Source organism: Penaeus chinensis, chromosome 37, assembly GCF_019202785.1.
Source record: "Penaeus chinensis breed Huanghai No. 1 chromosome 37, ASM1920278v2, whole genome shotgun sequence".
Taxonomy (NCBI): Eukaryota; Metazoa; Arthropoda; class Malacostraca; order Decapoda; family Penaeidae; genus Penaeus; species Penaeus chinensis.
This window is the reverse complement of record NC_061855.1, coordinates 8,140,914-8,158,766: the sequence shown is the minus strand read 5'-3', so window position 1 is coordinate 8,158,766 and position 17,853 is coordinate 8,140,914. Positions and strand designations below refer to the sequence as shown.

The 17,853-nt window shown below is 39.7% G+C and overlaps 1 protein-coding gene across 4 annotated transcripts in view; it reads right to left on the bottom strand.

Annotated features, from left to right (window-relative positions):
* Window positions 1–7,692: 7,692 nt before the first annotated feature.
* Window positions 7,693–17,853, bottom strand: part of LOC125045758 (protein BTG3-like) — a 22,388-nt gene continuing 12,227 nt past the window's right edge. For all 4 annotated transcript variants that reach the window (XM_047643198.1, XM_047643200.1, XM_047643199.1 and 1 more), the window contains exons 2-4: window positions 15,492–15,798; window positions 14,915–15,173; window positions 7,693–14,722 (exon numbers count right to left, since the gene is read on the bottom strand). In XM_047643198.1, coding sequence (XP_047499154.1) covers window positions 14,201–14,722; window positions 14,915–15,173; window positions 15,492–15,673 — 963 coding nt within the window. In that variant the 5' untranslated portion in view covers window positions 15,674–15,798 and the 3' untranslated portion in view covers window positions 7,693–14,200. The remainder of the gene's footprint in view (window positions 14,723–14,914; window positions 15,174–15,491; window positions 15,799–17,853) is intronic.

Here is a 17,853-nt window from a genome sequence, read left to right as displayed (position 1 = left end):
TAGCTTCGTTTTCAGATGTAACGGTGACAAGACTGGAACGATCAGGTTTGCTATGGAATGTTTTTGTTTTTGGAGACATTGATGAAAGAGCAGTGTGTTTATTCAGAGTAAGGAGCTGGGAGGGGATCATGAAAATAGATTTTTTAAGATATTTATAGAGATGGGGGTGGTGGAAGGACGGTGACATGTGGAAGAGGGAGTAGTGTTGAGGGAGGTATTATTATGGAAAGGTGGACAATGGTTAATGGTTAAAGGCAAAATAAATGTGCTAGACATCTAAGGTCATGTAGCACTATAGTTAATGTTAGTGAAGGGTGTTTGGGTTAGTGATAAGTTGTTAAAGCTGGGTTAAAGGATTGGTAAGTGAATGGGTTAGGGTCGGATGAGGTAATGTAAAGGATTAGATCAAGTGAAGGATACATATGCGTTTGAGGAAGGAAAACAGGTTGTTAAAGCAGAAAGTGTGAGATTCTGTAAGGATGTCTGATAAGTTGGTATGTCTATGTAGGGAGGATAGGTGGGAGAAAGTAGAGTTACGGGCTGCTTCAAATCGTGGGCTTGACAATAGAATATGTGGGACTGAAAGAAGAACATTACATAAGGGACATAGGGGTGGATCGGATTGTGACATTAGATAGGAGTGTGTTAGACGGGTGTGGCCAATGCGTAAGCGGGCGAGGGCCGTCTCCCAACGTCTGTTCCGATGGAATGGAGCTGACCAGGAGGAGATTGAGTTTTACAGTATATAATTTATTAGTGTGTAGACTTGACCAAAAAGATTGCCATCGATTATACAAGAAGGTCTTAAAGTGTGGGTAATAATCCGTGGCTGGGATATGTGAGAAACGTGGTTGGTTTGATGTGGACATAGCAGCGTAGCGTGCTAGAGTATCTGCTTGTTCATTGCCGGGGATTCCAACATGGCTGGGTACCCAGCAAAATTTGATTGTTTTATGACGTGTGGACAGGTAGAACAACCAGTTCTGGATCTTACGAACAATGGGGTTGGTCGTGTGTATTTACTTTATGAGGGTTAATGAGTTACGGGAGTCAGTAAAAATTGTATAAGAGGAAGAGGGTAGTGAGTATATGTGTTTTAAGGCAAAAAGGAGAGCATACAGTTCTGTAGTAAGGGCACTGGATTCAGGAGGGAGGGGGTATTTGAAAGTACGAGTTGGGAAGATTACTGCAAAACCAGCACCGGAGGTGGTTTTGGAGCCGTCAGTGTAGACGGGAATACTGGAGGAATGAGTGGAGGCATGGTCAAGGAAATGGGTGAGAAGGACAGTAGGAGGAATATTTGATTTTGGTGGGTTAGGGTAGACAGAGGAGCAAATATGGGGGCAAGGTATAAGCCATGGAGGGACTGAATGGACAGAGAACGGGAGGAGTCGGAGATGGGGAAAAGGGGAATGGGAGAGGAGATTATCCATGCGAGTGGAGAAAGGAGTAGGTAAACGTGGAGAAGAAGCAAAGGTAGGAAGTAGGGATCGTGGGATAGTTAGTTTAGTGAGGGGAAGTTGGTGGAATCGGAGAGAGAGGAGGGCACGGCGTCGAGAGAGAGAGATGGTATGCCTGATTCAGTGTACAGGCTCACAACTGGAGAGGAGCGGAAGGCACCTAGGGCTAAGCGAAGACCACAGTGGTGGATTGTATCAAGGTGAGCAAGGAGAGAAGTTGAGGCAGAGGAGTAGATATGGCATCCATAATCTAGAGTGGAGAGGATTAAGGTGACATGAAGATGAAGGAGAGTTTTTCGATCTGAGCCCCAGGATAAATGGGATAGGGTTTGTAAAATTCGGACACGGCGACGAGCTTTTTCTTTGATGTAAAGAATATGGTCTCGCCATGATAGTTTGGAGTCAAAAATGACGCCTAAGAATTTACCAGAGGAATGGTGTTGAAGTGGAGTGCCATATAAGAAGAGTGAAGGTAGAGGACCTACACGTGTGCGAGAGAAAAGAATGGAGAAAGATTTGGAGGTAGAAAAGCGGAAGCCATGGTTTGTGGCTCAGGAGGAAACTGATGATATTGCAGATTGAAGAAATTGGTAGAGATTTGGTATGGATTTGCCAGACGCATAGATGGTTAAATCATCAACATATAGTGATGACCGGGCTCCTGGTGGTAGAACTGAGGCAATGTCATTTACAGCAAGAAGGAATAAGGTGGTACTAAGCACACTGCCTTGTGGGACACCTTCAATTTGAGGAAAGAAAGATGACCTGGAAAGTGCGTTGGGAGAGGAAAGACTTTATAAAGACACCCATATTTCCACATATGCCTAGAGAGGACAATTGTTGGAGAATATGGTACCTCCATGTCGTATCATATGCTTTTTCTAGGTCAAAAAACATAGCTAGTATGGATTCATGGCGTGCAAATGCGGATGTAATATATGTCTCAAAATGAGCAAGGGGGTCAGCTGTGCTTCGGCCACGGCGAAAACCAAACTGGGAAGGTGAGATAAGATTGTGGGATTCAAGATACCACATTAAGCGGAAGTTAACCATTCGCTCTAGTAGTTTGCATAAGCAGCTAGTTAGTGCGTTGGGGCGATAGTCTTGAGGGAGGGTACCCGATTTATTGGGTTTTAGGAAAGGGAGGATAAGAGCTTCTCGCCAATGAGAAGGAAAATTTCCTGATGTCCATATGTGGTTGTAAGTTGTTAATAGGAAGGATAATGAGGAAGATGGGAGTTGTCGGAGCATACGGTAGTGAATACCGTCAGGGCCTTCATGAGTGTTGCGGCACGATATGAGGGCAGCATTGAGTTCAGAGGAAGAAAAGGGAGCATTATAGGACTCAGCAGAGGATAGGGTATAGATAATGGGGGTACGTTCCCTGAAGGTTTTAATAGAAGAGAAGTGTGGAGAAAGGTGAGAGCCACTACTGACCTGGCTAAAATAGTCACCTAGTTCATTCGCGACTTCGGGAGAATCAGAGATGAGGGTATCTCGGATATGGAGGACGGGGGCTGGATGGGGGGGGGGGGGGTGTTTGCCTGATAGTTTATGTATCCGGCGCCAAACATTTGAGATAGATGTAGAGGATGTAATTGAGGAAACATAATTTCGCCAGCTATTGGTTTTACTATTTCGGATTGTACGACGAAAACAGGCATATGCTCTTTTAAAGGAGATAAGAGCTGATAGTTGATGAGGGGTACCTCGTTTTTAGCGGTAACTGTTCCAGGCTGCACGTTTTACACGGAGTGCTTTAGTGCAATCAGAATTCCACCATGGAACACATTTAGAGGTATAGGGTCTTGAGGTTCGAGGGATAGCTGTATGGGCAGCTCTTAGGACTGTAGTTATGAAAAATTATATAATTTCTGATACGGATGAGAGGGATGATGGAGGGGTATGAATAGTAGAGAGAGAAGTGAAAGTATGCCAGTCAGCTCTATCAAAGCACCAGCGTGGGGAGTTGGGAAGCGGTACATATGAAGTTGGAGAAAGGAGAACTGGAAAGTGGTCGCTATAGGGAAAGTGGTCTAGAACTGACCAGTGGAAATCTAAATGAAGAGAAAGGGAGCATAGAGAGAGATCAATGCATGAAAAAGACTGCGTGCGTGTATCAAAGTGTGTGGGGCGATCTGTATTTAGAATAATAAGATCAGCTGTGGATAGGAAGCGCTCTAGAGCTCGTCCACGGGTGTTGGTGATAGAATCACCCCAAAGAGTGTGGCGGCAGTTAAAATCACCTACTATGAGGAAAGGTGATTGAAGTTGGTTAATTATGTTTTCAAAAGCAACAAAGTTAATGGGGTGGGAAGGGGAGAAGTAGACTGAAATCACTGTGATCCAGCGGCGAAGAAAGATACGAATAACTGTACAAGGGACAGTGGTTTGAAAGGGAGGTATGACATAAGGTGTTTTTTGGTTGATACGTATAGACGAGACATAAAGGGAGTGTGGGGAAGAAACAAAATGGTGATTGGGGATTGGTATTGGAGATTGTGTAAGAAAAGTTTCTTGGAGGCATATAATGGATGGGCTATAAGAGGAGAGGATATGTCGGAGGTCAGGTCTGGGAGAACGGAAACCGCGAATGTTCCAATGAAGGATTGTTATACTTTCGTTGATTTACTGGCAAAGATTGCAGTGCTTGTTGGAGAATTTGAAGGGGAAGGTGCTAGAGGGTGGGATAAAGAATGAGGTTGGGGAGGTGGTGTTGTATCAGGAGGGGTGTCGGGAGGTAGAGGGTCTGGGGAAGAGGGTCTGGGGAAGAGGGTCTGGGGAAGAGGGTCTGGGGAAGAGGGTCTGGGGAAGAGGGTCTGGGGAAGAGAGTCTGGGGAAGAGAGTCTGGGGAAGAGGGTCTGGGGAAGAGGGTCTGGGGAAGAGGGTCTGGGGAAGAGGGTATTTGTGACATGAGGGTTTCACGTGTGTATCCAGGAGGGAGTGGAAGGGATAGAGGGGATGGTGGGAGGGTTAATACAGGTAGGGGTGGAGTCGGGTGGGGGGGGGGGGGGTTGTTGGGATGGGGTAGGAGGATTGGGTGTAGGGATAATATGAGTAGGAGGATGGATATCGGCAGTCACTTTGAGTGTGGAGGGAGCGGGAGTTGTAGAATTTGAAGGTGGATGAGTATCAGTTTGGGATTCTATTATGTAGTTCTGGATATCTTCAAGAGTTTCTGTAATGGGGTTGGTTGTAGAGTTTTGTGAGATAAAGGTTTTCTTGTGAGGGGGGGGGGGGGAAGATAAGTCTGGTGTCTGAAAAATAGGGGCAAAGGAAGGTGGAGGTGATTGTGAGGTAGGGGAAGAGGGGGTGGAGATAAGTCTGGTGTCTGAAAAATAGGGGCAAAGGAAGGTGGAGGTGATTGTGGGGTAGGGGAAGAGGGGGTGGAACGTTTATTCTGTCTGCTGCGGGTAGTGCGGGGAGGGAGAGGGAAGGTGTTGGGGCTGTAGTAGAGATTGGGGTGTCTGGATTTAGGATAGCAAAATAATTTGATTGGGTAGAGATTGGAGTGTCTGGGTTAAGGATGGCAAAAGAGTTTGACTGGGGAAGGTAGGAGGTAGAAGAGGGGAAGTTAGATGGAGGGGGGTTGGATTTAGGAGAGGGTGTAGGAGCTTGGGAGGTATGGGAATTGGCAGAGTGAGCGACATTACTGGAGTAGGGGGTAAGAGAAAAGCCTTGTCGACGTGCTTCCTGTCTGGCTTCACGTAGAGTGAGTCCAAGTCTGAATCTGAGAGTTGCTACCTCACTCAAATTTGTAGGTGGGGGCAGCCTCTATAAAATACATTATAGGGGCCGTCACAGTTTGCACATGTGCGTAATTGAGCAGAGCAGTTTGATCGAGTATGGCCAGGTTGGGCAATGTTTGGCAGGATGTCCAAAATGCCAACAATTTTGGCACTGACGAGGAGGAGGTTGGTATGGTCGGACAGGTAGGGATTCCCCACCTATGTATACATTTTAAGGGAAGGTCATGTCTAAGGAAAGTAATTTTGGCAATGTTGATGGATTTCTTACGATTTCCTCTGGGAGGAATGGAGTAGCATTGTACATATGTTGCATCAGTCTGTGAGACAAGCGAGTAAGTCCTCTCCACAATCTGACCATTCTTTGTCATGGATTGGGCAATCTGTTGGGGAGATAGAGACAGTTCCAGTGCAAGTATTGAGGGTTGGATGAGGTTCTGTAGGGATGGGATTACCACATAGATCAGTTAGTTTTGTTAATGCTATAGCTTCTTTTTCAGTTGTTACTGTGACGAGACGGGAGTAGTCGCGTCGGCTACGGAAAGAAACTTTGCCTACTTGTTTTTGGAGGCAAGGTTGTAAGGTAGTAATAAGGGGAGATGGGATGGTTGATGAAGAAGGTTGTAGGAGTAAAGGTGTTGAAGTTGAGCATGTTGGAAGAGTAGAAATGTCTCCTGGGGGTTGGTTGTTGATTAGGGTTGATACTGTACTAGTATGCATTGATGATGGAGTTGTTGCAGTGTTCGGAGCCGTGGTCAAAGGGGAGCCGGGATTGGGGCTATTTGATAAAGGGGCAAGCCTCATTGCCCCTAAAAGTGGGGTTACATCTTCATTATTGGCCATGATAAGCCTGGATTATATTGGGGAAAAAAAAACAGTCCACCCCTCAGGGTCCCCTTGAGGGGTAAGGGCCAGGTATGGCAGGGGAATACCGTGCCCATGGTTCCCTCAGGCCGTTCAGGACTGACACAAAGTCAGCCTTTCATCCTTTCAGCACGGCTCTCACCTTAGGAGGTGGATAGTAGAAGGGATTGGTGAAGAAACTGAAACGAAAAGTATAAGTGGGGAAAAAAAAGACCATGCAAAATTAGTTGAGTCGATGGCTGAGTCCCAAGGTTGAGGAGTTCCCCATCATTGGGTCTCAGTCTCCGTCTCCTAAGCCCCCCCCCCCCACGACAACAACGGGCAAAGGATTGGGGGGGAAAGGTGGACAATAAGGCTGTAAAGTAGTAATAAGGGAGGATGGGGTGATTGATGAAGGTTGTGGGGGGTATAGGTAAAGTTGAAAGGTCTCCTGGAGCTTGAGTATTGACTTGGATAATGTACGAGTAGGCATTGAGGAGGGGGTAGTATTTGCAGTGTTCGGAGCCGTGGTCAAAGGAGAGCCTAGGGTCAGGAGAGTGAGTTGGTGGGGCTATTTGATGAAGGGGAAAGCTTCATTGCCCCTAACAAGGGTATATCATCATAATTGGCCATGGTAAGCCTAGAGTATGTTTGGGAGAGCAACAGTCCACCCCTGAGGGTCCCTTTGAGGGGTAAAGGTTGGGGAAGGGACAAACCAAAAAGCAAGGGGGGTTGGCGGGGGGGGGGGCATGCAAAATTAGTTAACTCAAGGGCCGAGTCCCAAGGCAAAGGAGTTCCCCGGCATTAGGTCCCAGCCTTCCCTCCCTAACCCCCCCTCCCCATGACAACAACGAGCAAGGGATGGGGGGGGGGGGGGTCAAGGAAGAGAGGACAAGTTAGTCACAGCAAGGGTATGGGTGAAATGCCCATGTTTTGCCCTGTACGTGGACATGGCCTTTAAGCATTTCATCATAATTCTAATCTTTGCCTGATGTCTTTAGTTTTTCATTCATTTAATTTCTTTCCAATAGATTTCCTCAAGGTTTCTTGAACCATTCTTGTTTCTAGGCTTTCGGTTTAAATTCTGTCAGTTGTATTGGTGCATTTGGTGGTGTTGGGATCATCTCATTTTCAAAGATTAAGTACTATACTACTATTGACTGTTATACCTTCACTTCTCATTTCTAACAAGTTCTTTTCATATCTGCAATATCCAAATGCATGACTAATACTGAAAAACAGACTTTCTTATTGCAATTTTTTTCTTCTATTTTTTTTCAATTTTTTATTAGTATTCAGAACTGACCTGACACCACCATTGATATTATATTCACAATATAAGTCATACTGAAGTCACTTCTTGTGAATCTCAGGCTAGTGCTTTAACATATACTCATAGGTATATCAATCCAAGAGATGTTATTTAGGAATTACATCACATTTGGTCATAATTTTTCCTACACATTGAAAATGAAATCAGTATTCCACAATATTAATACTTGGTAGATATTGTAAAATCTGGATACTTTTCTTTGAATTTTTTTTCAATGAAGTGATACAATTTTGAGATTATATAGTAAATAAATGTTTAAACATGGGAATATATTGTTTCAATAATTTCTAGGAGAAATAAAACAACTCTGTGCAATGCAATAAAAACTGTACAATTAAATTTTCTGAGAAATATAAATGTTGCTATTTACCTAAAATACATTCCTTTATTACATCAATAATAACATTAACTTCTGAAGAGGGAGCAAGAAGAAGTCTACAGCATACCTGCAAAGTCTCAAGATTGTGGCCCCAATCTTTGATAACCTTTTGAGGTTTTATCATTATATTTCAGAAATTTCGTTCTGTCTCAAATGCTGCACAATTAATTTTCTTTTGGCATAGATTTCTACTGATCAATGTCACACAGTCTGCAGCAGTTGTTACTAACCATATCATTAACTCACGAGTTCACCTGATCTAAGTCAGTGAATAGAGAAATATTCTTCAGCATCCATTCATTTGACAATAAGGATCTAACAAGTCAACACTGCACCCCTCTAAACAAAAATATAAGTAATTTATAGGCTTAAGTTATCTACTAATGTAAAAAAAAAAAGACTTCCTAGTTAAATTATGAAAAATCAACATTCAAAACAACAGATTTTTAACATGAAGTTGTTATCCACCAACTTGGTATATTACATTACCTTCAGAAATTCATTTGATACCCTTACAATGTAGGCACACCAGCCTCTTAAAAGTGATTAACAAAAGAGAACTGCACCACGAGCAGAACTTTTGACTAGAGTTAAGACAACAGCACTACAGGGGTTGGTACCATTAAATTGTTTTCCATCATCTACAGACATTACAATTCAAGTTAATGTTGTCGAAAATAAGCCATGGGCCCCTGATATTACATGTTTCAGCACACATTATGAGCCACGGAAAAATATGAAAAAATAACTTCAGTATATACACACAATTTCTGTAAGAAATAAACCTATATACATTTCATTCATTCAGTTAAAAACAGCATCTACATATAGGATAGTACAACCCTCATTATGGAATGTTTCAAAGAGATGCTCATAACTTTAAGTTTTCAAATTATTACAAATCGTTCAACTGAATATACACTTGTAAAAAAAACAAAACAAAAAAACAAAACTGAAAATAAAAAGGCAAACAATGACCTATTCTTAAATAAAGAAGAAATTACTGTACATTATTGTTTTAAAAGAAATAATACAACATTAAGAGAGGCTGGACTGGACTGACAACACTTGTGTTCACAATGAAAAACATGAACATATCATAAACAAGATGTCATATAAAATATAATTTTGAGGAAACAACATAACCATGAATTTAGGAAGATTATATTGAAGTCCTATTAGCTTCCTACCCGTCATGTTAACAGCTACTGGATACTTCACATATCTTGATACATCAGGTGAACTCAAGAGTTGCATGTAAATTTTGTTATAACATTGTGAATGCTATGGAGAAGAGTATTTCTGCCATCTACAAACATTTTTTTTCTAGCACCCAATTCATGAAGCTTGACTTCAATTTTAATACCAAGTGTAAATCTGTAATAAATATAACTAAGGAACTGATCACATTTTATCTGGATGAACAGAGAATCTTAAAAGTGCAAAGCATTTAACAGTAACCAAAGAATATTGCAAATACCTCAAAAGAAATAGAAAAGAAACAAGAATAAAGATATAAATAAAACAAAGAAAAAGGAAATGCTGTAGCTTCTGGCACAAGTCTTAAAGAAAACCTACAAAAAAGAAACACCAAAACACTGTAAAGCATAAATTGTCTTACAGGTACAATGCCATACCAATAATAACTATGTTATTACTCGTACATCCTGGTACATAAGTATTACTCATACGTAAGCCTCCAAAACATGTAAACATGTTTATCGTTTGGACCTTCACCAGAAAAGATATGCATGTTACTACAAAAAGCCTCAAGACAGAACAAAACTGCCCAAGTTAATTAAACAATTTCAAAATACTGGATGGAAGGAATTAGCCCAAGAGCAAAACAAAAGCTTCTTATTCCTATTCAATATTTTTTTTTTTTTTTTTAATCCACCAACAGAAAAAAATCTCACTCGCTATTTGCCATTATTCAAATCAGGTGATTACTGGTTAGATGAATTACCTCCACTGTTTAACAGCAAGCAAAATAGCCTCTGATTACCAGAGAATGGATCACCTTGGTCCCTATAATTCTAGTCATTTTCAAAACAGGTACAAAAGAATGAAATCAATAATTTATACCTAACTTTTACAATCCACAAACAAAATGTTGAATCAGAGGTCTAACTAAGCACACACTTACACACACATTCAAAAGAGAAATTTGAGATTAATCCATGTTAGTAACCGTTAGTACTGGCAAATCAGCAAACAACCTGCATCTGTTAGTACATGTTAGTAAACTACACTGACAGGCGGTCACACTAGGCGACCCCCAGGAGTTTACAAGGCCAACTCCTTCTGTTTGTTTTGCTCTTGGTAAAAAACTATCACATTCACTTAAAATAAATCACTTTGCCAAACCAAATCAATCAACAAAACAGGCACTCTTTTCTAAACAAAGATCCACTTATTAGTTGGTAAATAAAGATATATGATCAAATATTTTGGCATGCAACTTGTGACCAGAGTAATATACAAATATTTCAAGACCAAACATCAAGGAACACTTTTGAGCAAAACGTACCTCTTCATCAAAAAGCCAATATGTTAGGAGAGTGACTTTGTAATCAGAGCAATTACACAGGACAGAGATGCAATCACTTAAGAAATTGAAATAATAGCATTACCATTCATATTACATGGTAAAATACAGAAATCAAAACACGAAGCACTATACCTAATGTCTGGAGATTAAGATGAGTACAAGCAGAACAACACCTCTAACTCGAGCACCACAACATGACATTAGAGGTATGTGCCACTTTTGCAAGAACTGTAACAGGCAGTTACTGCAGGCTTAGATACTGATACAAATTTTGTATTACAGACATACCTATGCAGCCTTGAAAAGATTAAAGGATAAAGTTTACACACTATTCCTTTCATAATAGCAATTTTATGACTAACTATATAATATTAGTACATTCTATCTTGAACCAAATAAAATACTGAAATTCAACAATATATTAACTGTAGAGAAACAACTGTGGTCATTATCATTCCCATGTCAAGCTTCATATTGATGTTTAATACTATGTTAGTCTTATCTATGTTCATGTCTACAGCTTGAAAAAGGGTTCAAGAAGAATCTCGTCCACCTTCCTTGGAATTCAATAAATAAGTTGTACTTTGTACTATCTGTAATATTACTTTCTGTTTTAGATTACATCTTATGAGAGGTAAAAGTTAACACAATTATTTGCCAAAATCCAAGAAAATGTCGAGTTCTACCACAAAGATGTCTATTTGTAAGTATCACTATGGGTAATATTAAAATGATATTTTTGCTAGAATTATTCCTTTACACAACCTTCAAAAATATGTTTTTTCAAAGTTTATGTAGTACTATCCACCGATTAAATTTCCTAACTAAACATATGGTCTACAACATTCCACTAGAATAACCCAACCCTTACCATAATCATTTCTCGAAGCACCCACGTCACCCTAAAGGCTTGGGATGCGAGGTGCAGGTCCCAATGGAAAACGGGAGGCCCTTCTAACTACGCGGACAGAACACACATGATCAATATACTGATGAAGCCTCAAAATGCACACCATCACATGGGATTGGAAAATAATTTTGGAAAAAAATTAAAACAAAAAGTTGCAATCTGAAATACATTATACATCTATGTTGTGCATTATTAAGCATAGGCAAAAAAGAATAAATACTTGAAACCTACAATTCAATCCTCTATCAATAACATTGCAAAATTCTTGTAAAGGGGGGAGGGAGAAAATAAATTATTTCTTACTTTCCTTACAAATGTGTAAAACAATAATTCAATACATAGGATACCAAAAATCTGGATATTGTGAATATTATCTGCTCAGTGAGAAAGTGCGGTACCTTATCAAACTACCATTTACACATACAATGCACTGATAATAAATTACAAATACCTTCAGGGGAAAAGGGGAGAACTATTGTACATTTTCCACAATATGTTGAGAGACCTATCCATCAATAACAATTCTCAACAACAAAAATTATGAAAAATTTGTGCTTTGACGACACTTAACAGTTAGAACTCATGTCACGCCACCTTTGTAAGAAAAGCAGATCATCCATATGGCACTTGTAGGGCAAGGCTTAACTGAGAATTCCAGGAAGGTCTATGGGGAAAAGGATCTAAAAACCATTTGACTTTTCTTGCTTCGCTGTACCTTTTCTTTTTCCAAACAGTTTTTCATAAGGGGTCAGGTGGGTAGAGGGAATTTACAAGACTATGTGCTTAAGTAATATTCTAAGCCTAAGCCCATGAGAACCACTAGAATGAATGGACGGGAAATGTTTGTTAATGGTTTTTCTCAGGTGAAGTTTACTGGACTAAGCTTACATTCTGAGCAATGTTTCCTTACAACAATGAAATATAATAAATATATCTGTTCATTTTAATATTCTAATACCAGAGGGTCCTATACAAAATATAAATAAAAGTTCCTGTTCTTCAATAAATTTATAAGCATAAAACCTCAACATATATATAGCATTCTAGCTAAGTAAATACTTGAGAATGTATGCATTTGTATGTGTGTGAACATGAATGTCTGTGTCAGTGTAATCTGGATATTTTCTTTGTCAGTTTCATAACTTTGGTTGTCGGAAATGGTAATGAAAAATACTAATCTACCAAATCAACATAATGTGAACAACGTAATGTTCAATGTATCTTTCTTTCTCTAGCACAGAACCTAACAAATTAATTAAACTACCGTCATCAAATATCATTACATAAAATATAATTAAAAATAATCCATTATATAAATATATATTTTTTTTAATTCCCATTTTTTTTTTTAATAAATGATATTGTGATTAGCTGCAAAGAACCTGGACAATCAATACATATTTCTAGGGGAAATATTATCAAGCACCAATTCACCAAAACAAACATTTCAGAATTCACAAGGAATCATGAATGTTTTTCAACTAAAATAGTTGGGCAGGAAGAGAAGACTAGCAGAAAAAAGCATTAGCACTACTGAGGTGTGAAATATGATCATACATTTTTTTTTTTTCTTCTCATATTTTTCAATCATGCTCTCTTTATATATACTTTATATATATATCTGTTTATATACATAAATTGTAATACTTAAACAATAGTTTTTTGATAATATGTGCAATAATGGCAAAAAATTCATAGAGTATTTACTGCACGTCCCACAGACACAGCAAATCATAATATGCATCATCACAATTAACTATATTGAAATCTACGACACTTTAAGCAAAGGGGTCAAAGTAGTCTTAATCTCTGAAAGTGCCCATACTACTATTACACAGAATATAAACATATTTCCATTTCATTAATAATTTGTCCTTATCAAGCAATCTGGTATAAACAGCAAGGTAAAGGTGTTGAGGTAAATCACTACAGTTTTGTGCACAAGCTCCTGAGAATGTGTCTGGGCATCTTTTCATCATTTTTTATATCAATATTTGTTCATAATACCAGGGATAATACCCAAAAATACTGGTCCATTCTCAATGAGGTATAAAGTGCTTTTTAAATAAATTACTTCTGAATCTATGATGCATTGATTTTTTCTTTTCTTTTTTTTATGTGTGTGTAAGTGGGACCTTTCCTAAAACTGCAGGTACCTGCTTTATGAGAAGGTAAATGAAGGTCTTGCCTCACTCGTATTCCTTTGAACTCTGTGTAACAAGGGTCGGCCGACTATGGAATCACAGTTGAGCAGGCACGCTTGAGCATTTTCCAAACTAAAACTCTTTACATGCCTTGGTATAATTTTTGGAAATTATCCAAAAGAGAATTCCTAACTTAAAGCCTTACACTGAGAGCACCACTCCTGTGATTATATTCCACCTGGTATAAAGCTATAATGTATACTACTCTCTGCAAATGCACTTTGTAGATCAACTATCACTCTTCTATAGCGGAGCCTCAAATTTCTAAAATACAAGAAAAAAATCCTCACCTGTTTATCTTTAAGAGTTAAAAATGTCATTAATACTCAAAAGCCCAGTCTTTTCTTTCAAAATTCTTTTAAATCTGTACTGAACTTGCTCAAGGTGCCTTCCTCCCCTCCACAGACACATGCATATAATACAAATATTCATGTGTTCAGTTTTGGGTAATATCACAAGGGGCACTTGGAGGGAAGAAAAATATAATAATAATAAAATAAAAGAAGGAAAAAAATATAAAGGATGAAAAAGCACATTATTCTGGTGCATCCAAATTACCTGTTCAGCAAAAATCTACCTCAAAACATCGAGAAATTAATTCTAGTGAGATCGATCTACTGTGAATTAGTCAACAATTAAGATAATATCTATAATGCTATATCTATCACATGGTAATATCTATAAAGGATATGTTCACTAAGCCAGTAGGTAAGCTCATTCCAACAACCATTTTCTCAAAAGCCCCAAGTGCCCCCCGCAGACAAATTATCAATTTTACACCCGTGCCAAAGCTCTGTGGCCAAACCACGGGTGCCGGTCGTTACGAGGGAAGTTACCGCTATTCCATTTGAATTTCTGGGGACCCATGTTTGGAGGAGAGCGTGGGAAATGAGGGCCAGAGTGGGCATGGGTGTAGTGTGGAGGTGCTGCAGGAGGGTAGATGAAACCAGTAGAACTGAAGAGGGGCAAATGAGGAGGAGGAGGTGGTGGGGGAGTCTGACTCAGGTTAAGCCATGATTGCGTCTTGAAGAAAGGTGGCGAGTACGATCCACTCTGGGGGTGGCTGTTGTGGTGGTTTTGATGGTTGTTGCTGTAATGATTATGGTGATTTCCAAAGGGTCTTCTATCACGGTTATTCATCATGTTATTTCTACCTGGAGAGGTCTGGTTTTTCAAACCAAACCCTGTATGAGTTGGACTATAGGATTTCTTCTTGGTGGGTGTGGATTGGGTACTTGATGGAGGACTCATGTTGTTGCTGGTATTGAAGGTTCTCTCCTTCAGTACTTCCGAAGGCTATAAGAAATTAAAGAGGAAAATATTTACAATCTGAGAATAATTCCATAACTAGAGTTGCACCCACATTTCATGAGATTTTTACGTATCTTTCCCATTCTGACAGTATTCACAAAAAATACAATTACCCTAAATTTACAGCCAAGTAGCTATGTCAACAATAAGCTAAATCAACATCAATCCAACACAAACCTTTGACATGCCCGATGGAGTTGAATTTGGACGTTCAATTTTGGAAAAGTCAAACTTCTCAATGTAGTTTTCCTTATTTCCCTCCCTGAACGAAGCAACGGTGCAACACGAGCCTTTCTGTTCACCAAACCGACAACACACTTCCTCAGGATCAACCCAAATGGTTAACTCAACTGGAAGATTCAAGTCCACATACTTCAAGCCACATTCCCTTGCCGCACGTTCTATCGTCGGCTCTTTTCTTGAATTCTCATTCACTCTGGATGGCACAAGAAAAAAATTTATATTAGAGATTTAAGCACACTGGAGAAGACCCTTTAAGTTTATGAATGCTATCAACTATTTACCATCAACCTAATCTTTGCATGGATATCAATAAATCACTAATTTGAAGAACTATTAATCTACAGATGTAAATCATCTTTTTATCAGTTAAATTTTTTTTTTTCTTTTTGCTATAATTGCTTAAAAAAAAATTCAACATTGCTATCAGTAAGAGAGTCTAATCCCCAACAAATCATAGTATTACAGATTTCCAAAGGGTCGTCCATCCCTCAGAACTGCAGTTCAGACTCACCGTAAACACCTGTAACCTTGACCTCTCCAGGGACGCTCGGGGTGCCAGTGATTGCTAAACCGTTCCTGCAACAGTTCTCCCAATCTCTGCTCGAACTTGGCCATCCTCTCGTCATTTACGTTTTCATTTCGGCTGATTAATTTGGAGATGAAAAGAACTGCTGCGGATATCTCTTCTTTCATTGTGTGGTGTGGCAGTGGGTTTCTGGGTAATGATCAGCTGGTTCTCTTTCAGGTAATGGGTTAAACTCATGGGGTAAAGGAAAAATAAATGGCAAAGTTATTCTAGGCACCTAAAGTTCTTCAGTCTGGAATGAGAGAGAGAAAGAGAAAGATTAAAATGAGGCATGATAATTCTACAGCCCACAACCCCCTTTAGTCATTTTTACTTCTAATACAAACAACTTTATACAGTCATTAAATTTTTTTCTCGATTTGCATTCATAAACTCTGAAGATTCAGACAGCAGGAATGCCAAACTGCGAATACCCTTATTTAATACATTTGAAAACATTTGGTAATTTCTTGCTTAACCAATTCGCCCCAGATTTATGTTCTGTCCCCTGTAGTTTTTGGTTAATTTTGTTACATAAAGATGGCTCCATATGTGCTCAGCCGGCAAGGAGTCTATCAGTCGGCCCTAGTTACCGATCCTGATTTTCCCATTCCTTGAATTGGCGGGTAAATGTGTTTTTATTATTAATACCATTGTTATCAATACTGTTATTATTGCTATTGATGTCATGATTATCAAATTGTCATTAAAATATTTTAGATAATGAAATGATACAAAAGACCCTTTCCTAAAGTGAAGGAAAAGGGTAAACAGGTGAGATAGGTAGTTCCGATAACCGGCTATTTGGTGGTTAAGAACTAGTAGAGCCATCTATGTGTAAATACAATAAATAATTATTACAGTGGGCATGGCATGTATTCTTGCCACATGGGATGAATGGGTTAAGCCACAAAGCATCTCATTCATTACCTTGGTTTATTACAACTATCAATATAACTGAAAAGACAAATCATGAGGAATGGTAGCTGAGTAATATGAGAGCTGATAATGAAAAAAGGATGAGGAAAGAAGGAAGGAAAAAGGAAAAAGGAAAAAGGAAAAAAAAGGAGGAAGGAGAAAGGAGAAGGAGGAGGAGGAAGGAGAAAGGAGAAGGAGGAGGAAGAAGGAGAAAGGAGAAGGAGGAGGAAGAAGGAGAAAGGAGGAGGAGGAGGAAGAAGGAGAAAGGAGGAGGAGGAGGAAGAAGGAGAAAGGAGAAGGAGGAGGAAGAAGGAGAAAGGAGGAGGAGGAGAGGAAGGAGGAGGAGGAGAGGAAGGAGAGGAAGGAGGAGAGGAAGGAGGAGAGGAAGGAGGAGAGGAAGGAGGAGAGGAAGGAGAGGAAGGAGAGGAAGGAGAGGAAGGAGGAGAGGAAGGAGGAGAGGAAGGAGGAGAGGAAGGAGGAGAGGAAGGAGAGGAAGGAGAGGAAGGAGAAGAAAGAGAAGAAAGAGAAGAAAGAGAAGAAAGAGAAGGAGAAGAAGGAGAAGAAGGAGAAGAAGGAGAAGAAGGAGAAGAAGGAGAAGAAGGAGAAGAAGGAGAAGAAGGAGAAGAAAGAGAAGAAGGAGAAGAAAGAGAAGAAAGAGAAGAAAAAGAAGAAAGAGGAGGAGAAGAAAGAAAAGGAGAAGGAGAAGAAGAAGGAGAAGGAGAAGGAGGAGAAGAAGGAGAAGAAAGAGAAGTAGAAAGAGAAAGAGAAGGAGCAGGAGAAGAAGAAGGAGAGAATGAGAAAGGAGGAAGAGAAAGGAAAAATGAGAAAAGGGATGGAGTAAAAAATAGAAGTAGAACTAATCAAGAGTAAGAGCCAAATTGAAAGAACATTTAAGGTTTACAGGTTGCCAATGTGAAGGAATAGTACAAACACATACTTGATTTCAAAACATGGCCCAAGGCCCCCTTCGCCCCTGTGAAAACGACGCCACCCCCTAACTGCAGCAGTAGTAAGCAGGGAGAATACGAGATGCAACCCATACCGTCATCCCCTGCTTACCACAGGGCTGGTAACCTCTGGCATTAACATGGACCGAGTGAATTGGCAGCAGAAAGAGGACGGGGGAAGGTTCAAAGGAGAAAAATAATGCGGACCAAGGAAAGGGGAAGGGAATAAGGATAAAGACAAAAACAAAAAGGAAATAGAGGAGTTATAGAAAGACATGTGATGGAGAGAATGAAAATTTTGACCATGAAGTATAAAAGACTTTAACAGCAAACAAAATTTACATCAAGGATGAACAATAGGCATGATGCTATTAGTAACATTATAACAATAACAATTACAGTAACAAAAATTATCATTATTGTAGTGATAATCTGTGGATATA